A 24,037-nucleotide genomic window follows, 5' to 3' on the forward strand; every position below is an offset into this window, starting at 1 on the left:
GTCCATATCGCTCTCTTTATATCTCTCTCAATATTCAATGACAAAAGCGTTTGGCCTTTCAAGTTTAACGGGGCACATCTGTGCCTAGTTGACCCCTGCTCGAAAAACAAAACCTCAATCCATCAACTCTGAGAGCTAAAATGCCCACTAGGAATAGCTCCTAAATCTGCTCCAAAGAAATTTTCTTCATATTTTTTGCGTCTTGTTTGCATCATGCCAGTGTCTCCTCTGCACACCACCCCTCCTGTGCTACGCAACCCGTCCTGCCGTGCCTCCCTTCGCACCATCCCTCCTATGCCAGAAAGAGCGGCGTCCTGCTCTCCCTACCCTATTCCTAGCCCAACTGCCAGAGATAGAGTCTCAGCTGCTTGTACGACCTCCTGTCCCAGCGACAGGGAGAGAGAGAGAGAGCGCTGTTGTGCCTTCTAACGCCTCAGAAAGAGAGTTGCTGTGCGCCTCCGAGACCGAATTCCTATGCTTACGTACACCTGAGAGCATGGCTTCCGCCTGGTTTATCCACACAAGGGGTATGGTAAGAGGGAGAGAAGCAGCAGATCAACACCTACAGAAGCACATGCACAGAACTGCGAATAAACCAGGCGGAAGCCATGCTCTGAGATTCCCCCCTACCATCTGCATCGACCCCTTCTGAGAGCGTGAGAGAGTCGTGTTTTGAGAGAGACGTGCTTCTAAATTGAGGCTCCATATGGTTCAGCAAAAAACTTTACAGGATGCTGCAACATGGGACATTATTTAGGGTACACATTTCCAAGAATTCTCTCGCACTAGTAACAGTCAGAAAATGGGCCAATCATGAACAGAAGGATTAAGATTAGGAGTGTGAACGTTTTTAAGTTGGACTAGATTACAAATGATTGCCCAGCCTTCATGGAACACAGTCCAAGGATAGCATGCAATCAGCAAAGCTAAGAGTCACCCACCTAAGGACGTGCATCTTGCACAGCGATTTGTCATCACCACGACGGGATTGTCGAGACTGTAAATGTGTATCCTGATCCTTCTCACCGTAACAGGCAAGCTTATATCAAGAACATTGTGAAACTTGAAGAAACATGCTTAAAATCAACACAGAAAGTGTATGGAACTCGATGCATACAATCGAGTGAGCCAAGCAGCAAGTCTTTAACCAAGATTCATCGCCACAGAGGCTTCTGTTTGTTTGAGCTGATCCAATGCCTGCAGAAACAGGTCTAAGATGATCTGAATTGCAAAGAGCACAGCTAATTGATGCAATAACATAACAATTCTTTTCTTTTTTCATCGGTTGCAATGTTATGCATTCTGTATTGATGGGAATCAAACCTATTGGCAGCGGCAGCACACCACTTTACCACACCAAGGGCCAAGGCAAACCCCTTCGGCATTGTTGGGAATTCAACCTTTTATTGAAAAGATGGCAGCGGCAAAACCCCCTGGCATTAAATTTCCTTGTTTTAAGTTTCAGAAATGTGCAAGCGCTTTAAGCACTACACAACGCATATGTCAGGCGAGCTCCTCTAGTGATGGGGCTGTTAGCAGTCATCTCTTGTCTCTACCATATTACTCAATAGGGAGGGAGGGCCTCTTTTGTGGGTGTGCCCACCCGAGTTGCGAGTGTTTTTCCTCATTTTCCCTGTTGTTTTCCCAGTTTTTGCTAGTCGTGGGGGATCCTGAGTGTTGGCAGACTGTTTTCTCTCCTGGCCGACCTGTTGTATTGCTGGCTGACCTGATATGGTGCTGGCCGACTGGAGGTTTTTCAGTTGTCGACCTCTTCAGTGGCTGTCGGCTGTTTTTGGGCTGGCCGACCAGCAGCCTAGGGTGGTATAAATACCAGCCTTGCTCCCCACACTCCATTTGTAGCGGATCTTGTTGTATATCGTAGAGTTTATACAGCTTCTCTCTCTCCCTATGCTTCTGCGTTTTCTTTATCACAGCAGTTGTCTCATCAGAGCCCCAGGTGGCTTGAAGCTTGGAGACAGTGAGAGCTTGAGGGTTTGCTGTCTTTTTGGTGCTGATTGTGGAATTCTTGGGCTGTTCGGGACTTGGAGAACGGGTAGAAGGCGGCCATCACTGTTGGACAGCCACCTTGCATAGTGTTTGCAGCCTCTTCTTCATTTTTTTTCCCCACTCACCCTCCCTTCACAAGACCTTGTGATTTGCTTGAGATGACTGAGAAGCATGTGAAGATCCCCACTCTCCCCACATTCCTAGTGGATCGACAGTTGGACAGGACCAACTATGGCATCTGGAAGGTAATAATGGAGTTTGCCTTGGAGTCCTATGACTTGGCTGATTTCATTGTGACTTGGAGGAAAGCCATGCAAATGGAACTTGAAGCCATTGAGAAGAATAACACTTGGGAGCTGGTTCCGAGGCTGTCAAAACGATCAGTCATTGGTGTCAAGTGGATCTATAAGACCAAGTATACGTCTGATGGGTCGGTGGACAAGCACAAGGCCATACTTGTGGCTAAGGGCTATGCTCAGCGACCTGGCATCGACTATGAGGATACCTTTGCACTGACAACAAGGATGACCGCGATTCGGACAATTCTTGCCCTTGCCTCTTCTCAGCAGTGGCCAGTGTATCAAATGGATGTAAAATCTCCGTTCCTTAACGGTGACTTGCAGGAGGAGGTGTATGTTGAGCAACCTTCAGGCTTTGAGGTTCCGGGATCAAAGGGGATGGTTTACAAGTTATGGAAGGCCTTGTATGGTCTTAAGTAGGCTCCTAGGGCTTGGAATCAGAATATACTTCTGCGTTTTCTTTCTCACAGCAGTTCTCATTTTCCGTTGTGCATTCCAACAGGGGCAGCCCCAGACTCTTTCCTCCCCATAGCACAGAACCATAACGGACATGCAGAAACTTGTTCGATTGGTTTTTAAATGACTAGTCAGCCATATACTTAACCTGCCAATGGGTATCGACATTACCTTTGCCAGCAGTTTGTGCTCTTGCCGGAACGCATCGATAAGAAACTGTTATACTGAGAGTAAGGCAAGCTGGACATAGATTCTAGAACTCCTTATGGTCTCAGAATGTTAGCAACCAAGATAGTATAGTGATACTAGCTTGGCGAATTTTCGTTCTTCCCCTACATTCCCATTCTTCCCCTTCACAAAGAGGGCATTCACAAGAATCTGCCTGACACCCTACCCCACTTGCATGATGAAAGCTGATTAGCTAAAAAGAATTGCCCACCACGTTTTCTTTTCATGTCATCTGTAGAAAGCTAAAGCCTGGCTATGGCCTTCAGAGGAAGAGAAGAGAGAAGATGGGTCTCACCTATGAACATACACTGGCATCATGGCAAACATTGGAGGCGTGCAGCTGGTCTTGCCAGCTTGTCCTTCCATTCAAGGGAGAAACTTAGAAAGGCCATCGTGTAAAATGATTTGATCATAGACAGTGACACACCTTCACCATAAAGAGGATCAATGGACCATGGGCTAAATAGTTTCAGGGTATGCTGAAAGGCTTTCAAGGCACTGCCTTCTTTGAGTGGCTGACTTGACCTCGAGGACCTACTCCTATCCCTGATGAGAATTAAAGTGCTGGCATTTTCATGACTCATGATTACCCGATTGAAAACTTACAGCAATAAGTGTCTGTATTCGATTTGTCTGGCTCCTCCTATGTGGCCGGACACTCTCGTCAGCCTACAGACAAGCAGAAAAGTGAAAAAAAAAAAAAAACTGGCCCAATACAGAGACCAATCACCAAAGGTGAAGTAAAACACAGCTACAACCACCTGTATTAAGGCCCATTACACATACCCCACCACCCATGTATGGGCGGGGGATTGGGTGGGAGAGATTGCCTGCCCATGAGTTATGGGCGGTGGATACCCCCACCACATCAGCATGGGCAGGCAGGGGTATGGCGATGTGTAATGGGCCTAACTAATGTTTTACAGACCTGCACGGCATCAACTTCGAGTTGTAATAAAGCAAGAAGCTCCAAAAGCTGCACTTGTTCCTGCAATTTGGAGGCTGAAATCACTAACAGAACCAAAACAGCAGATTCATTTATTCTACAAATTAGGCTAATCACGTGCTTGCATAAGTGAGTACAGCATGTGAGCACATGATTGCCTATTTTATACAGATAAAAACCACAGAAATAACTAACATAATATGTTCTCAAGAAGGACGAGAAAATATGAGACATGCTCTACAACTAACTGTTCTTGGGATTGTTCAGAACATCTCTGCTTGTGATCTTCGAAGGCAACCATCTTAAGACACATGCACAAGCACAGCACAAGACCAACCCCTCTTTTCCAGCACTGTATCTGCCAACACTAGTGCATGAACCTTTTGAATCAGTTAAAAGAGAAATGACTAGAAAAAGGCAGGCTGAGAGGTGTACTTGTCTCTACTACAGCAGCTACAAAAAATACAGCAGCAGCAGAGGTATGCACTCAAGGTGCTTCAATGAGATGCTTGCGGCTGTGAGCAGGCTTTCATAACCGTAAATGTAAAGATGTGCAATAATTATGTCGCAACCATCATAAGTTTGAGATCTGAAAGTTTTATATAAATACTAGTCTCTTCATTGTTGAAACATTAGATTTGCAGTATTCATTTGATAGAAATAACCAATCAGGTTGTTACACATTTAGCAAAAAGCAAACTTGGTCTTGGAAACTAAAGGGTGCATGTTATAAGAAACTTTCTTTTCTTTTGAAGTTCTGGGACAAGTTTAAATTTCAGCTTGCGAACTGCCAATGCTCTTTGAGGTTGTCACAAGATGCTGAAAGGGCTTTCGCCAAGTTAGGCTATGTTGATGACCCTGCACATGTTCATTTCAAGGTCCTTTCAATTCACCATCTGCTGATAAGCATGCTTCTAAAAGTCAGGGTAAGAGGCAGCATAGCTCTTACAATTTGCTAAAGCAAAGCAAGCATGTAGCAAACATCTGTATGAGGTGTTTGCATTCTTGAGATACACTGGGAGTTACAATATGGACTAAGCTGCAAGTTCCACCACTCTGACCACCTCTACATTGGTCTAGAATAGCTTTCTTTTTTGGTTTGAGATGAGTAATCAAGAGTAGTCTATTTTGAAGCACACCTGAATCACAAAAAAATAGAGCAGGCTGCCAGCCAGATGTAGCAGTAGCAGCCTACCTTTTAAACCTGTTTTAAGGCCTGGTTGCCCAAAATTAGGGCAGCCAAGCTGACTGGCTGACCAGCAGTTAGGGTAGCCAGCCAGTCTTTTGAAAGGCCCACAGGTCCAAGTTTAATATTTTTAAGCCTATTTTAAAGCTTGGTTCCCACAATTAGGGCAACCAAGCTGACCGGCTGACCAGCAGCAAGGGGAGCTACCAGTCTTTTGAACGGCCCACAGGTCCAAGTTCAACATTCTTTCATATCTTGCTTTAATTAGGCAGCCTCCAGTAGCTGCAGAGCATAGCGCAGCATCAATTTTGCAGAATGCTCCTGCTTGCAGATCCTACAGGAAGATGTGCACAGCAATGCTCTCATCTCCATCCACATCTCCATCCACAGTAAAATTTGTAATGAGGAAGGCCAGGTGCAACTTGCAGTTGTAATGCTGTTTCCTATCATATAGCACACAGATCCACATAGTAGACTATGTGAGATTGGGCATCTCCTGTGAGATCCACACAAGGTTGGTGTAAAGCTGGAAACACCCCCTGCCTTGGGCTTGGGCGGAGTAACTTGTTATACTTTGCTTTCATCTCTAATACTTGGAAATCCGGTGCAAGAGCACCCTCTACATGTATCTGAAAATACTCCCTATAATAAAGTTTTATAGGCTGTGTTTTGCTCTTCAGAGCCAGATTTTGAAGTGTTTTGGTTGCGTTTTCTATTAAAGCATCTGTTGGTGGTGCGTTTCTTGCTCATGGTGCTGCCAGACAAGTGGCTCTTCGCTGTCTTCTTCCTCCACGAGTCCCTGCCCTTCCGGTAGGCGGTTCCCGATGGATCTTGGACTGTTTTGCTGCTGCCCCGCCTCTTCCTCTCTATGGTTTGAGAGGGGGCTGATTGTTCCTGGTACCTCGCTTCGTTGGAAAGCACTTGAGAGTAGTGTTTGAGAGTTGAGATTTGTTCTTTGCTGCTGTGGATATAGCTCTTCCCTGTACGAACAAGGATGACAAGTTGAAAGGACCCAACTATGATCACTGGAAGCTTCAGATGCGGATCTAGTTCATCCACAAGGGTTTGTGGGACATTGTTCAGGGCACTGAAAGGAAGCCCGAGCGTCCTCAAACTCTAAGCGGTGGACTCAAGATCAGGAGGATGAATTTGCTGTGGAATTACAAGACTGGGAGAATCGGGACTCGAAGGTGCATTTTGTGCTTGTGTGAACTATCACCGAGGAGGTCTCACCGGTAGTGCAAACTCTCACCAATGCTCATCAGGTATGGTCAAAATTGGAGAATCTCTTTGCACGAGATTCATCGATGAGGACACTTACCTTGCAAGGGCAGCTCTACGGCTTGTTATTTCCTGAAAACAATTCTACGCAGTCTTTTCTCATGAAGGCCAAGGTTATCCATGACCAGTTTACTGGCTATGGGTGCTGCTTTGTCCTCTTCTCAGCTAGCTGCTCTTATCCTCACCAAGCTTCCTCCGGACTATGATGTGATTTCTCGATCTTTGCGATGCCAAGTCACATCCACTCAGTTGGATTTTAATAATCTTAGCTCCCTACTTTTGGAGGAGGAGTCTGTTCTCATCTCACAGGGTAAGTTGAAGGGGTAAGTCAACAGTTCTGACCAGGCACTTTCCTCGGTTCAAAAGAAAGGTCGGAGTCGCTGCTTCTCTTGCGGGAAAGCCATCTGTCCAAGGATTGTTTGTCCAAGAAGAAGGACAAGACCAAGGGCAAGGCTTTATCTCAGAGAAAAGACAAAGACACGACATAGGATAGTGATATAGATTCTATACCACTTCTAGGGCTACCATGGCGCTTCCGGCTCAGGAGACCCCAGATGGTGTGCTTCTCTAGTACATATGCAGTTTCCCCCCATGTGCTTCTAGCCAGAAGAGGCTTGTGGGCGGGAGAGGGGGCTGATTACAGCTCCACCTACTGGTGCATGGGGACCGTGATTCGGAGTTCCAAGCATTAGACATCTGGCAGGACATGGTTATCTTTGGTACAGCAGAGATTATGAACTGGATCTGTTCCAAGTTCATTGTTCGAGGCTTTTGGGACGTGATGTGTTCCGTCCACTGTTGGGGATTATGGGCGCAGTGTGTCCAACGGCTCATCATCTATTCTTGGAGTTCACTGCACACTTGTGTAGGAATTCGTGGCCAAGCAAAGTTCCTTGCTGTTCGTGGTGGCATTTTGTTTCAAGGAAACAGGTTGGTGGGTGCTCTCTCCGAGGTGATTCCAGTATTCGAGGTGCTGGAGGGTCCACGGTTGCATCTTCATCGACTTATCTTCTTCCGACTCTTGCACAAAAGAAAAGGAGAGACTTGGAGCAGCCAAAAATGATCCAACACTCGAGCAAAATGATGAATGAATTAAATGGCAAAAAGCATGTTCTTATATACAGCACAAATAGCCAAGTTGGCCAGTAGAAGAAACCCATGACTAGTGCAAAAGACATCAGATAAATATGCTGCATAAATGGTGCAATGAATGGGATAAATGCTGGAGATGAACAAAGTCCAACATGTAGAACACTTGTGCCTATGCACTAGGGTTTTCTAGAGATAGAAAGAAGAGTGCGGCGGTATCACACATATAGCACACCCTAAGCTACTGCTCTCTATCACCAATTTGGTCCCCTCACCAGTCTTGAACAGTGTTTCACACACTGTCTAGAACCAAGGTGTGAATGGGGATCTTCCACAGAAGAAAACTTAAGCATTTACTGGCAAAGTTTTGCCTGAAAAGCTGGCTAATAACCTGAGCAATATAGGATTTTTATCCTATAAAGTGACTTTGTAGAGGGCTAGGCTGTCCATGAACAAGTGGAAGTAAAGGGTTGTGTGAGTTATCCCACATGCAAGGGATTGTAACGAGGGCCTTGGAGCCATGAAAATGTGTAAAAGGGGGCTTTCCCATTGATCGAGGAATGAATTCAATCTCTCTTCTTCATGTTCTTCGTTGGCATTCAGTTTAACTACAGTTAGGCTAAATTCTGGCGATCCTGCTGGGGAGGGAAAGCTTCCATCGTTTTCCCTCCCCAAAACCTTTGCGTTCCTGTTTTAGTTTTTTTTTTCTCTCATTGTTTGGGTTTTGTTCTTCTGCATTTCATTCTTCCCGTTTGTAGCCAACTCTACCTCGCCACCAAACTGTGTCTTCGTTGATGCCTGCATCTACTGTTCGCCCTCAAGCTTCCTTTGCATCTACGCCCGCCCTCAGGCCCTTGGTTCAGTTCTGTTGCTCATGGCTCAACGGTCGACCACGTGGGTTCGCCTACATTATCGGTGCACTTCACGCCGTTGCTCAGCAGTCTTCCTTGGCTAGTGCCGAAATTCATGCCACGTGGTTTTTGCTTGGCGCCCATTGCGACCTGTTCGTCTAGCTTGGCCTGCTGACGTGGCAAACGGGGGCTCGGCTGCTGTGAGGACCGCTGCTTTCACACCAACTCACTACCCCACCGATCAGGCTGTATCTCCTCCCTCCGCCACCTACGTATGGGCTCAACCGCTGCAGATCCCTCTCACCTCTCTCCTGCGCTTATACACCACCCTATCACCCCCACCTTGCCCATATCACCGGCTTCTCGCCCTATTACCCCCTACCACACCCTTGCCTTCTGCCAGCCCCACCCACTAAGAGTTGATGACAAGCCCAGGTCCGAATTTGCAGTTTGCTTCCTGTTGTTGCGGAGCAGGTCCCAGTTTTGCAGGTGGCACACACTGTTGCAGAGCCAAATCCGCCATTGACAGTTTAGTCCCCCCCGAGGCAGCCACAAGCGAGGACCAATGGACAATGTTCTGTTCACCGGGTGGGTGCACGTTAACAGCCAGGATTCCATCCAGCACAGGTTCTTAATTCCCGAGATTTATAAAGACCACCACTCAGCCATTAAGCAGATTTTGAGGTGAAGAACCAGTTCTGTTGCACACGAGTCCAAAAAGGAGAAAAATTGGTAAGGCAAGCCAAAGGCAGGTTGGGGTGGAGGTTGCTAGTACCAAGGAAGAGTTGGTTGCCCCGCAACAGAGTGTTTCTGCGACACCTTCTCTTGCACAAGGACACCGGGCTTTCAATGGCTTCTTGGGTGCAATTTCATGTATTCGTTTATGCAGCTTTTCATTCGTGTGTTTGAGGTTTGAGGTTATGTGGATGGGTTTATCCAAACGTCAATCGTCTATGCATGGAAGTTGTAGGAGCCACCTGTGGCGTGGTGCATTAGAGTAGGAGCCAAGGGGGCAGAGGGCTCGACCCGCCCTTGGTGCAATAAGGGGGACGGTTTGGTCTGTGGTGATGCAAGCCTAACCCCACCACCTCATGTCTTAGTGGTTGATGACGGTTATCTTTTGTATTGTTTTTGTGGTAGTTTGATGGGTATGCACATGAATGGAAGCTATGTACTTGTTTTTTATGCTTGTTCACCGGGACAGTGAACTCTTAACACCCGGGGCACCTGTAGAGGGGTAGGCTGTCCATGAACAAGTGGAAGTAAAGGGTTGTGTGAGTTATCCCACATGCAAGGGATTGTAACAAGGGCCTTGGAGCCATGAAAATGTATAAAAGGGGGCTTTCCCATTGATCAAGGAATGAATTCAATCTCTAACGTCTTCATGTTCTTCGTTGGCATTCAGTTTAACTACAGACTTAAAGGATTTATGAGTCAATGGGTTCACACATCACCTAAGTGTGGCCATGCTTATTATTATTTTAGGCATGCATATGTGGACAGAAGGATGCGCCTAAAGCAGACTTGGCCATCCAACTTGTGAAAAGCATAAAACAGATCTTTTGGCACATCAGTTATATTGGCCAAAAAGGGGAAAAGGAACATCAAATATAGAGCTAGTCAACTTTATAAAAGCATGGAAGGGCCTTCATGGAGGATAGGCATGTGCATCCACCTATAGGGCTGATCGCACGGATTTGGGCAGGCCAGCAGCAGCTTATGCTCTTTTTCTCTCTCCTGCGCTGATCTGTCCGTACAGCAGCTTTACACTGGCCGTACAGTGAACAGTAGGGCGGGCAGTGGTGCTCTTCCTCTCTAGTGCGCTGGCCATACAGTGGACAGCAGGCCGAGCAGCTTCTCCTCCTCTCTCTTGCGTAAGCTGTACAGAGGACAGCAGCCAGACAACGTCTTTTCTCACTCTTACACGGGCTGTACAACGGCAGCTTCTTTTCTCTATCTTCTGTCTGTACAGCAGGTACATCTACTGGCCGTACAGCGCTGGTCGTACAGCAAATACTCCCCTGGGGCTGATCATACAGCAGGTTACTCTCTCTCTTCACCAGTCCCTTCTGGCCACCGAGTCGGGGGCTATCCGGGACTGTTTTTGAGAGCTTTTCCGGGGCTGTTTTGGAGAAATCTGGTAACTGTTTTGAGAGCCCTTATGGGGCTGATTTGAGGCTCCGTTTTGGGGGTTGTTTTGGCACGGAATTCGGGGCTAAATTTGGCACCGTACCGGGCTATTACTTCAAGGCTGATTTGTACTGGTTTATGGTACCTTGATCATTGTGCAAGTGTTGGCAGAGCTTTGTGGAAAATCCGGTGCAAGATTGCACCCGCACCTTGGTTTATCTGTATCAGTTTATTCATTGGAATAAAGCAGTTCCTACGGGGGGCCGGCTGTTCCAGCTCAATGCTGTGTTTTTTTTTTCGTGTTTATGGTTATTCCGTTGCGTCCTAAAGATTGTTTCAATGTTTGTATTGTATGTCGTTGACTCGAGTGTTCCAGGGTTAGTTATCGTAGGTCTGGATTGGTTTCATTAGTGTCAAAGCAGAGCCTCTTGCCTATTCTATCTAGACAAACGATCCTATGGCTATGGACAGGACCCAAAGTTGCGAGGAACACAAAGACAGGATCAGAACTCTCAAGCACATGGTGGAACAATACATCAAGATGATCGATTCACAGCTTGACCATCATAATTATTTGACGAGGCAGCTTCGTCAAGAGCTTTAGGAAAAGGATGCAAATTTGAAGATGTACCAGGAAGATCCTCATGTGAGGACAATTATGGAAAGCAAAAGGGTTATGGAGACCAGTGCTACAAATGTTTTCCTAGACCTGGCATCAATGCTAGAAATGAATCCAAGTAAGTTGGCTTTTCACTATCTTCTTCAAGAAGGGGATATTGTCCTTGATGCGCGGGGCAAATATCAGGTAAAGCCGGATCTGGGATTGGCTGAACCTCATCAGTCATTGGTTGCAGAGGAAGCTTCCAGATATTCTTCCCAAAAGAGAAAGATGGCTTCTGTTTCGGAACTGCCTATTGTTCGAGGTGGAGACGGGCATTCTTTCAAGGAGGCAATGGCTCGGAAGATGTCTCGAAAGGAGCACAACAAACAGAAGCTGCAAGTTCCTCTGGTGGAAGATGGACCAATGGGTTGCTCCAAGCCTGATTGTTTTGGGAGCCAGTGTTCCTGCCACGAAAAGACGAAGTTTCGAAGGACACTTAGACACTATTTTGGGTGTTGTGGAGTTTGGTTTTCTCCTCGATATTTATGGGATTTTGTCCCAGAAATTTTGATTGTACATAAATATATTGGCGACATGCTTTTTATCGAGATAAGTATTTATGTTTAATGCTTTTCTTTTGCCAATATTTGGGATTTTGTACATGTTAAACTCCCTTGCTGATGCAAGTGGAGAGTGTTTCTCATCTCTATTTTGAGATGTGTTTCAGGAAAGTTATTTTCTAAAAAGTGTTTTTGTTGGAAAACATTCTGATTCTAGAAAAGGCTTCTCTATGGTTTTGATGAATAGTTTATCGTTTTGGTCTTGTGTATTGGAGACTCCTAGCAGCATGGGATGCTAGAATTGTCGCCTACACACAAGGATCTCATATGGGGAGTATTCTAGTGGTATGGGATGCTAGAATACGTTGCATATGCGGTTACAAAACTATGAATTATTTATCAGCGTCATGGATATGGTGATTCTAATCTGTGAGGTGTTTTGAAGCCAACATGGCAATTTTTGCGGAGAAGGATTTCTCACATTGAGCATGCCATGGCACATTCCTTTTGCATGTACGTGGATGGATCCCTGGAAGGACTCTGGTGTGAGTCCACTAACATGTCAACAGGAGTTTATGTCTTTTACATGTATGTGGATGGATCCCCAGAAAGGACTCTATTGTGAGCCCACTAACATGGCAAGAGCACATGTGTGGCTTCTGAGGCTTGACATGACAAAACACGTGTGGCTTCTGAGGCTTGACATGACAGAACATATATGGCTTGTGAAGCTTGACATGACAGAACATGTGTGGCTTCTGAGGCTTGACATGACAGAGCATGTGTGGCTTCTAAGGCTTGACGTGACAAAACATGTGTGGCTTATGGAACTTGACATGACAAGTACATGTATGGAAGATACAGCCTAACATGGTGTGCTTTTCTTATAGTACATGTATGGCAGATGCAGCCTGACATGGTGTGATTTTTCTCAGGACTAGAAACCCTGGTGCTCACTTCATACTTATGTTTTGGGAAGGATTCAGCATCCTTGAACATTCAGAAGAGCCGCTTATGGACTTATGCATATTTGGGACACAGCTGGCTCTTGTGCCTGTGTCTGGTTATTATCAAAGTTATTGACTCAAGATATGGATACAGTTTCTTGATACGATTGGCTCTTGTGCCCGTATCTGACTTCGGATCGTGGATCTTGAATTATGGCTTTAATGCTGGAATTATGTAATACTACTAATGGACAGCGGATCTGCTATACTTCAAGGATATTTCAGTTGTATCAGGCTTATACAATTGCAGACCAATGTCTTATAAGACGGAGGGGATGTCACCAATTTGGTCCCCTCACCAGTCTTGAACAGTGTTTCACACACTGCTTGGAACCAAGGTGTGAACAAGGATTTTCCAGAGAAGAACATTGGAGCATTTACTGGCAATGTTTTGCCTAAAAAAATGGCTACAAACCTGAGCAATATGGGATTTTTATCCTATAAAGTGACTTAAAGGATTTATGAGTCAACGAGTTCACACATCACCTATGTGTGGCCGGGCTTACTATTATTTTGGGCATGCATGTAGACAGAAGGATGCGCCTAAAGCAAACTTGGCCATCAAACTTGTGAAAAGCATAAAACCGATATTTTTGGCAGATCAGTTACATTTGGCCACAAAAGGGGAAAAAGCACATGAAATATAGAGCTAGTCGACTTTATAAAAGTATGGAAGGGCCTTCGTGGAGAACAGGAATGCGCATCCACCTACAGGCTGATCACACGGATTTGGGTAGGCTTGCAGCAGCTTATGCTCTTTTTCTCTCTCCTGCGCTGATCTGTCTGTACAACAGCTTCTCCTCTTCCCCTTGCGCTGGCCGTACACTGAACAGCAGGCTGGGCAGCTTCTCCTCTTCTCTCTTGAGTAGGCTGTACAAAGGACGTCTTTTCTCTCTCTTATGCGGGCTGTACAACGGCAGGTTCATTTCTCTATCTTTTGGCTGCACAGCAGGTACATCTACTGGCCGTACAGCAAACACTCCCCTGAGGCTGATCGTACAGCAGGTTACTCTCTCTCTTCACCAGTCCCTTCTGGCCACCGGTTCTGGGGCTGTCAGTGACTATTTTTGAGAGCTTTTCCAGGGCTGTTTTGGAGAAATCTGGTAACTGTTTTGAGAGCCCTTCTAGGGCTGATTTGAGGCTCCGTTTTGGGGGCTGTTTTGGCATGGAATTCGGGGCTAAAATTTGGCACCGTACTAGGCTGTTACTTCGAGGCCCTTGACCATTGTGCAAGTGTTGGCAAAGCTTTGTGGAAAATAGGGTGCAGTATTGCACCCGCACCTTGGTTTATCTGTATCAGTTTATTCATTGGAATAAAGCGGTTTCTATGGGGGGCCGGCCGTTCCGGCTCAGTGCTGTGTTGTTTTTTTGGTGTTGTTTATGGTTATTCCGTTGTGTCCTAAAGATTGTTTCAATGTTTGTATTGTCTGTCGATGACTCGAGTGTTCTGGGGTTTGTTATCATAGGTCTAGATTGGTTTCACACTCTATTATGTACAAGAAAGTAATACAACTGAAACTCTAGTACAAGATGTGGCTAAGAATGAACACGTCAAATCACAGTCTTGTGACCTACTGTTCACTCATGGCTAGCACTTCCCCTGCAAAGAAACACTCTGTGAAATCCCACACTCAAGATTCAAGATAGTAGATTAACATGACGATTTGACTACCCACATATATATATGCACCAATGCTCCTAGTCAACCAATAGTATTGATGTCGACCACACCCCACTACCACATCATCAATGCCACAACACTACCACCACATCATCACTACCATGTGGCAATGCCACATGTCACATGCGTTGTCCGACTCTACCTGTCAGCTACTATCTGATGTCCGGTTGTGTTGTGCATACTCGTAGGTGTGTCACATATCGCTTGTCAATAAAGGGGGAGAGAGGGGAGAGGACGGGGACGAGGGCAAGGAGAGAAAAGAGGGGGAGTGGGAAAGGGGAGGAGGGGGAGGGGGAGGGGGGAGATCAAACTTGGATGTGGTGTAGAACTTTTTGTCAGTCCAATGCCATGTCTACAGTTTTTAAAATGAATGAAATATAAGAGCAAACTAGAAGGTGGGCATGTAAATCACCAAACCATTGCCAACACCGATTGTGTAATTACAATACAAATTTCAATACAAATATCAATGCCAACTTAATACCTTCACTTCCAAAGGGCTCATGGCCCTGGCAGACGCTTTTCCAAGTAGGGACGTTACCTCCTCCTCCAACTTATCTACCTACAAACCACATGTGCAAGAGAAATTTTCACCATGAAGTATCCTAAATGCTGGCTTTAATATATAAAATTTCACAAGGTAGGCCACCAATCGATGTACTATACCTTAGCAGGTTCTCACATTACAAGGAGAAATGCATAAGAATCATGCAAGACAATACACACTGCCTTTTAATAAAAACAAAATATTCCCTCTAGAATCTTCTTGGGTTTCTTTGAAAGGCACTCACAAGCATTTTGAATTCTCCAAGGGGTGGATCAAGGGGGTTTCTCCTCTATCCACATAGCTCACAATTGGGTGCATATACAAGAGGCCAAAAGTAAGAGCTTTCTGATGTCTAGGTCAGTGGCAACTTCAAATTTCAACCTAACTAAGGTGGCTCATAGCAAGTGCTAAACTTCACGGTTGGAGATAATGAAAAATGACAAGGAAGGATGTCAACCTAAGTAAGGTGGCTCATAGCAAGTGCTAAACTTCATGGCTGGAGATAATGAAAAATGATTAGGTTTAGCATAAGCTCAAATATCATTGCAATTTTCTCTCTAATAAGAGCCCATGATGGGTGGAGTATCTTTGATGATGTCATGGAAGCACCACAAGAAGGCATGTCACGAGATTTCCCTTCAATAGAGGTTTGGGAGAAAATGCCACTTGGTGTGTCTTCACAGGGGACACATGTCTTGGAGACTGTATTGGCAACTGCCGAAGTTTTTTGCTTGGGTGTATCAAAGGATGTATTACTTGAAATATGTTATGCAAGGAGATGGTGGTCTAGACATACAGAAGCCGAGTGTAGATGCAGATTTGGTGCAGCTTTTCTAAGGAGTATTGTTTCCAGTTCTACTTTCTTCCATGAGAGTGCATTGGAGTTGATACAAGCAGGTATTGTGACACAACTAAGCCGATGCATTAGTAGATGGAGTTTTGATCGTGGACTTCTATGGGGCCATTCTCCGAAGTGTTCTTCCCATGCACTACAAGAGGATACTTGCTGGCCTATCGTATGTCGCCATGGACGGTTGGACAAATGGAAAGTACTAGATCGGGGGAAAGTTCGTCATCCGTGGTTTCACGGCAAGTCTTTGTGCCGATGAAGCGATGACAGAATGCGAGCCTTTGCATTAGACACAAAGTGTTCTCGCGGTGTTTGGGACCTTGGGTGCCTTGGATAAGCTTTGCTTGGATATTTTCCTTGAATGAACAAAGACTTCACATGGATACCCCACAAGTAAGAACAACTGAAATTCTAGTGCGATAGTGTGTTATGCCGGACTCCTCAAGCATGGCCAACCCAGTTTATGGTATATTAGGCCAAGTTTGGACAACTAGTTTTGGCGCTGATGTGTGGCCCGTTTGGACACCTATTGGGAACCCAATAGTTGTCCAAAGGGGCTAATGTGTGGCCCGTTTGGACACCTATTGGGAACCCAATAGATGTCCAAAATTGCCCACGCAAGGCACCCATAGATGGGTATCACGTGCACACTCTCCCAAGTGTAACATGGATATGCTTCTACCCATTGGCGAGCTCAGAGGTCGAGTACGTGGCCGGATTTATGTGTTTGTAAGGGTTATTGTGCAAATTCATTGTAATATTGTCCAGGCACCCAATGCGCATCCAAGTGTGAACACTATTATTGGGTTATTGTGTGAACTCACTTAGTTGGATATTATTATTAGGGTTGGTAGAGTTGGTAGCCAACTCACCAGCATTAGATACTAAAAATAGGAGTCTAGGCCTTAGTTAATTATCAGTCCGTCATCACTGAGTCATTGAGAATTTAGGAGTAGTGCTACCATTGAGTATCTAAATTCAGCATTGTAAATACTTCAAGTTAGTAATACATGGTAGATTAGGGGAGCCTTTTTGACCTACAATGTATTGTCAAAAAAAAAAACTCCAAATGCTTTTATATTGTGCCCAAAGGGCGTCCCATTGTAACATGGGTGCTTACGGAAGCGTGTTTATGATTGATTCATCTTTCTTTACTATGTATTGAGCAAGCACAAGAATTCTTGTGCATGGGTTCAAGTCTCTGATTAAGTGCTAATTGCAATGAATCAATCATAAACACGCTTCCGTAAGCACCCATGTTACAATGGGACGCTCTTTGGGCACAATATAAAAGCATTTGGTGTGTTTTTTGACAATACGTTGTAGACCAAAAAGGGCTGGCCACTAACCTTGAGTGGTTTTGCTTTATAACATAAGGAATTCGGTCCTCATTTGATCATCTCATTTTCTACCAAGCATACAAGCCTTTGCACAACATTTCTCTAGACTCAAGGCTAGCTAAGGGAGATCTACATCAGCATACAAGGCTAAGATCTAGAATCAACATTTCCAATCATATTTTGTACTTGGAATTCAGTTGTAACATTTTCCTTGTACATAATATAATACAATAGAGATTTAAAGCTACTTGTGTTCTACAAAATCTATATGTCACAACACGTGACCAGAGTACACGTACATACATCCACAATCAACAATACATGTGCAATCACTGTCTGCACACCCAAAATGCACTGCAATTGTGTATGTTTAATTCCGCTGCACTCTACTCTAAAACCCTAGCACATAGACATGAGTGTTCTAGAGAGAGAGAAAGAAAGAAAGAAAGAAAGATATATTAACGTCTACGAGAGGCCAAAGTCGGCCTATGAGACAAAAAATAATACAACTGTGTTCTTCCGGTCATCGGAAGAAAAGAAACAAAAGAAAAAGTGTGCATGTGTCTGGATACAACTGTGAATCATCATGGATCGGTGGAGCCCATATACAAACAATATAAGGGGGGGGTGGGGATGTGGATGGAGTGCTAAGGCAAGATGCATCTCTATATGCTGAAGGGGTAGTACAAGCATGCTATGCAGATCTATGTCTAACTCCATCCAGTGCCATAAGAGGGATATAAGATATCATACATCACCGATGCTGAGGCTGTGAATGGCGTGAACATGTACCCTGAGTCTGAATGAAAGCGAGCTAGCCTCTCCTGTGTCTCCATCTGGTGTCTCATTTGGATAGCTGCTATCTCTCGGTGACGGAGTCGGGGTGCTCTATGTCCAGTCTGTCTAGGTCTCCTCCTGGCTCTCAATTCCTCTGCTCTCTGTGCTGTGCGATCACCCCACGTGGTACATCAGCTGGCACTGGCATAGCTCTCTGGAAGAAATCTGTGAGCTGGGAATGTCTCCCACCCCTAGTGGGAGCGGGTGTCTGGAGAAGTCTCTCTCAAGAACTCAGTCGACCATGCATACCTGGCCTTCTCCCTCACATGCCGATACACCATCCAACCACCTGCTTTGCCCCATCACCGTCCGAGATACGACTTCACTAGAGAGACCTCTTCCATCTATTCTGATCATGTCTACCGCATCCTCTCCGACCTCGACCCCCACATCTCACTTGATGAGCTTACACACACCTCTCAGCCACCCTCCATACGTCCGCTACAGGCGCCTTCCCGCACTCCAAAGCCACCCCTACATCACCAAGAAAGAGTGTCCCACAGAATAGCTGGTACGACGAGGAATGTCGTAATACCCGAGCCCGTCTACATCGGGAGATGGCGCTAGGATCCACCACTCACCAGCAGGCGCGAGTGATCTTTCCACGTCTCACACGGAGAAAGAAGAGAGCCTACCTAGCCATGCTTGAGTAGGAGCTATACCAACTATTTCTTGGAAGGGACTGTAAGGAGGCCGGGAGGATCTTCCGGGATCGCCTTCCAACTCCGATTACTTCACCCAGCACCTAGCACACCTGGCACACCTATGCCACCTCTCTCTACCATGCCCCCGAGCAGCCACCTCTCCCCCATCCACCCGAACCTCGTCCCCAACACTCTTCCTTCTTTCACCTCAGCATGGTGAGAGATGCTATTGACAAGATGCAGACTGGGAGAGCACAAGATCATGATGGACTCCTCACCAAGCATTTCTCCCATGCTAGGGACATGCTAGCCCCTTTACTGGTTCACATGTTTAACACGGCTTTATGTGAGGGCGTCCCCGTCATCTCGTCATCAAATACTATTGTACCTATCTTGAAAGCAGGTGACCCCATGGAGCCCAACAACTACAAGACTATCATGATTGGTCACACCTTGGCCAAGATTTATGGTTCGATTTTGGAGCATGAGCTTAGTAGATGGTCCGAGGAGCAGAAACTCAGAGCACCAGGGCAAGCAGGCTTCAGGAGAGGGCACTCCACACTACATCATATCTTTACACTACGGGGGATCATTGAGGAGGGGAGAGCTAACGGGCATCGAATATACTACTGCTTTGTGGATTTCCACAAAGCTTTTGATACCGTCCCACGGGCCAGACTGATGAGGAGATTGCAGGATATGGGAGTGCCAGCAGCAGAGATGCTTTGGGGGATCATTACACTCTGAGTCAGTCACAGGTAAAGTACGGGCTCCAAGAGGTGACTCACAGATCATACACAGCACTATCGGGGTGAAGCAGGGCTGCTCCTTGTCTCCTACTCTATTTGGTCTATACATTGACGACACGTCAGATTACATAGACAGACAGGGAGGACCAGGAGCACATTTGGCAGGAGTCCTGATACCAATCCTCTTGTATTTCATATGATATTATTCTTATTTCTGATTCACCAAAGGGGTTGCAAAGGCATTTGGATGCATTACAGACCTTTTGCGAGGACCGGGACCTCACTGTGAACCTTGGAAAGACCAAGTTCATGATCTTTAACACCTACTCACAATGGATAAGTAGATCTGCAGTACAGTTTACATACAGTGGAGAGCCTGTGGAGTATGTTACCTCATATGTATACCTTGGGATCACTTTTGCTAGACCTCAGTTCTCGATCCGCTTTGTGCGGTTGAGAGCAAATGACAGGGCCTCTGTGCTGTACTAGAACCTGGGGAGTGCCTCCATCTGCATACTGTGCATGCCAAACCAAGTGCCTACCTGTGCATACCACCTCAAGTGTTAACTGTCTCGAGGACTCTAGGGCTGGCCGGGGGTATCTATCAAGTGGAAGCTCCATAGCCTGTGCCAGTATGTCACTATTTGGAATAGAGCCTCTGTCACTATCGGTGCAGCCCCCATCTCTGCCCACACAATCTCATGTGGCACTGATGGCTTACTCTTAATCATGCATGAGATCATCGCCACTAGGGGCCTTTCCATTGGCTTCCACCCATCATATACCTCCTCTGTATCTGTCTCGGTCGGCTCTCTCCTCTGTCTCCTCCTGTGGTATAAGCTAGGACCCCAGATGGGGGCACCGTCCAGTAGTGCAGGTGTAAGTAGGACATGGAGTTCACCTAGTCGTCCACTGGGGACGAAGATGGCCTTCTACAGAGATCACCTCCTATGCCTGACAGAGGATGGGTTCATCATCCGCCCATGCTACTACATGGACACACACCTATCCTTTGGGGTGAGATGTGCGATCGGCCAGACCCGCACCTCGTCCCACCAGCTCAGAGTGGAGACTGCCAGATATGGGCCTAGGGCGGCCGCACCAGAGGACAGGATATGCCAGCTCTGTCAAACAGAGCCTGAGACAAAGGATCATTACATATGCCGATGCCCTGTATACTATGAGATTCGGGGGACGTTCCACTGCCTCTTCCGAGCTGGGTTCGGACCACTTTCCAGGATCATGGACTTCCCGGAGCAGAGATGCTTGGGACTTTTTCTTCTAGAGCTCCGTAGACACAAGGAGTCCTTAGTGAGATCCAGATCAACTCTACTTGCTAGAGGACCAGCACAAAGAGCTCTCACTGACTTCTTCCATACCAGCACTCCGAGGGCCGATCCACCCATCATACCTAGACCACAGGCTAGTGCACGAGCTCAGCCGAGAGGTGTGACACTCGACAGAGCCACTGAGTTCCGCAGAGCTAGACGCCTCAGACCCTTGGCCCTCGCCAACGGCCACGCCACCACAAGAGGATCCAGGCCATCATCTATCATCGCAGGACCTTCTCGTGCCAGCTCAGTTTTGCCACCTTGAGCACCATGTCACAACGGCCCATGAGGGATGTATTAGGGTGATATGAGAGCTCTCTGCTCATGTACCTAGATCAGATTTTATAGTTCTAGATTTTTGTCATCTTTCTTTATTACTATTTTGTACCCAAGATGATGTACCTCATGGATATGATGTAACCTTTTGGTCTCATAGGTCATTTTGGCCTTTTGAAGACGTTAATACAAGGCGGCACGCAAAGAAGGGAAGAAGGCACATTATAGGGATGGTCACATCTACATTGATGGGAAGAGGGTCGAATAGCGCCATCTGGCCTATGAGACACGGAGGAAACAACATGAAGACAAAGAGATACACATAGCAATCTGGAACTGTAATGGAGTCCTATGGACACATCCAAGGAGACTTGAGGAGGTGATGGAGGGTCGGGATATCATCTTGATGACAGAGACACATGAGAGCCCGGAGAGGGGCTTACCACGGGTTGAGGGTTATCAGTGGGAGTCAGCTCACCGACAGGGGATGAGACAGGCCACCTCCCGAGGTTCAAGCGGTATTGCAGTGCTTTTTAGGCATGGGTTACATGAGCATGTTCGAGTCGTAGCACGAGACTCGGAGGCGAGATACATGTGGATTAGCTTACGCCTCTCGGAGACCAGATGGATTTATATCGCCCTTTGCTACTTTCCTCCGAAGGGGTCGCGGTTTGCCACCACCGAGGAGCCGGGTGGAGGAGAGGCTAGTGAGTCTCCATACTCTGTCTTATCTGAGGAGATCTTACACTATTCGACACTGGGAGAAGTCTTCTTGATGGGGGACTTCAATGCAAGGACTCAGAGCAGACAGTGCGAGATCTATGACTTTGAGGATCCCTTGAGACTAGAGCCGCTAGCTACAGAGGATACAGGGACCACTCGGATCTCCGCTGATGGAGGAGCTGACAGCACTGGATATGGGCAACATTTGCTGGAGCTTGGGGCCCGACACCATCTCGTTATTTATAACGGGATGACTCAGTGGCCAGATTCAGGTGGGTTGACTTGCTTTCCAGTGAGAGGCGGCAATAGTACAGTGGATTATGTGATGGGATCCCGGGAGGCAGCAGATATGGTGTGTCTCACTTCACCGTACCACCATGCCCCATTGGGGCGGATCATACATACCTATCCCTCACTTTCAGGAGCTTATTGGAGACCCACCCACCCATCATACAGCCACCACGCACTATTTTTCACTTCACTCAGGACCTAGCCGAGGTGTACGACTATCATGTTCATGATCAGCTATTTGCTTTAGATCCATCGGCACCCATGGCCATGCTCACCTCCCAGCTCTCACATGTACTGCACTCCGCAGCCGCGAGGAGTTTCCCATACCACATATACACAGGACGGCCACCTACATCTAGGAGCATGCCCCAAACCGATGGTATGATGATGAGTGCAGAAACCTTTACCGCAGTCTCCGAGTGCAGAGGGCTCGCGGGGAGATCACCCAGAGGCAGGCACTCAGGAGGATGCATACTCTCACCCGCCGTAAGCGGCGAGCTTATGAGGAGGCTCAGTACTGGGACACATATCACATGCTCATGAGCAGAGATGCTGCTGCTGCTTGGAGGAGACTCAGAGAGCCCCGTCCTCCCACACCTATTGCCGATCCTCAGACCTGGCAGACATGCAGAGAGACTTTATGATGTGCCTGCACAGCCCCCTATACCACAGCCCACAGAGCCATGCTCCACAGTCTCCACCTTCTTCACCCCACCTATGGTTAGGACGGCCATATGCTGACTCCAACATGGACGGGCGACAGATCATACAGGATTACAGGGAGAGCATCTCATCTATGCTATTGATACATTGGCACCATTTCTTGCTCATCTCTTCAACAGAGCTCTGTCAGAGGGGTTTCCGGCTGAGTGGACGATGCACACTATTGTGCCGATCCATAAAGCGGGAGATGTACTAGACCCCGGGAACTACAGGACCATCATGATTGGCCATATATTGGCCAAACTATACGGGGCAGTTCTGGAGGCAGAGCTGAGCACTCATGCAAAGGTTGGGGGATTGAGAGCAGCAAGCCAGGCAGGCTTCCGTCGAGGCTTCTCGACCATCGACCACATTTTTACATTGAGGTGCCTAATTGATTAGGCCAAGGCACGGAGGCAACGGCTCTATTGTTGCTTTGTGGATTTCCGCAAGGCATTTGATACTGTGCCCAGAGAGCGCCTCTTTCGGCGACTACAAACACTAGGCATACCTTCAGACATGATGTGGGGCATATACAGGCTATATGAGCAGGTCTTTGGGAGAGTCCGATGCCCAGGAGGCTTGTCCGACACAGTTGCTAGCACCATTGGTGTGAAGCAGGGGTCCCACGCTCTTTGGGCTCTATATGGATGAGGTGGTCGATTACATCACACAGGGAGGAGGCTCTGGGGTTGAGCTATCAGGTATTACTGTCCATGTTATGCTTTATGCTGATGACATCGTCTTGGTATCCGACACGCAGGTTGGGCTTCAAAGACACCTTGTGGCTCTTGATGACTTCTGCGCACAGCAGGGGCTCACGGTGAACCTTGGGAAAACCAAGGTTATGATCTTCCACACTTCACCCGCAGTCAGGAGCCACACTACTCTCACATTAGCAAGAGGGCGGGTCGAGGTGGTGAGCTCTTATGTTTACCTTGGCATCACATTTACTAGCTCAGCTGGACGCTTCTCCATGGCTCAGGCAGTCCGAGACAGAGTGACCCGGGGGTATGCAGCTCTTGCTGGCCTTGAGCGTCAGTGTCATCAGGCACATTTTCAGGAACCCCGCACGAAGGGGTGGCTCTTTGATACATTAGTGACACCCGCCTTGATGTATGCAGCAGCGGTTTGGGCACCAGGGCTTGCAGCCTCCACATGGGTACAGCTGGAGAGACCACAGATCTTGATGCTCTCGAGGATGATACGCAGCAAACCATCCGTCCCGCACGACATTGTTCAAGCTGAGTTTGCTGCACCACCTATGGCAGTGGAGGCATTGTTCCACACAATCTCCTTTATATACAGGATGAGGGAGATGCCCACGGAGAGATTATCCCGCCGAGCTTTTGAGGCATCCAGACAGCTGGCCGAGGCTGGACACACTAGATCTTGGTATGCACAGATGCTACAGTGGTTCTCACA

At 46.9% G+C, this 24,037-nt stretch overlaps 1 protein-coding gene across 6 annotated transcripts in view; it reads right to left on the bottom strand.

Moving 5' to 3' along the window:
- Positions 1–814: 814 nt before the first annotated feature.
- The window catches only part of LOC147634322 (uncharacterized), a 56,351-nt gene continuing 33,128 nt past the window's right edge, over positions 815–24,037 (bottom strand). For 2 of the 6 annotated variants that reach the window (XM_086805467.1, XM_086805466.1), the window contains 4 exons: positions 14,807–14,884; positions 3,919–3,978; positions 3,597–3,659; positions 815–1,197 (listed from right to left, as the gene is read on the bottom strand). In XM_086805467.1, the coding sequence (XP_086661593.1) occupies positions 1,144–1,197; positions 3,597–3,659; positions 3,919–3,978; positions 14,807–14,884 (255 nt within the window). In that variant the 3' untranslated portion in view covers positions 815–1,143. Of the gene's footprint in view, positions 1,198–3,596; positions 3,660–3,918; positions 3,979–4,523; positions 4,795–14,806; positions 14,885–24,037 lie in introns of those variants that run through there. The other 4 variants (XM_086805468.1, XM_086805469.1, XM_086805471.1 and 1 more) reach the window with 4 other exon arrangements.

Source organism: Cibotium barometz, chromosome 11 (assembly GCF_041138505.1).
Source record: "Cibotium barometz isolate CiBa-2024 chromosome 11, ASM4113850v1, whole genome shotgun sequence".
NCBI lineage: Eukaryota > Viridiplantae > Streptophyta > Polypodiopsida > Cyatheales > Cibotiaceae > Cibotium > Cibotium barometz.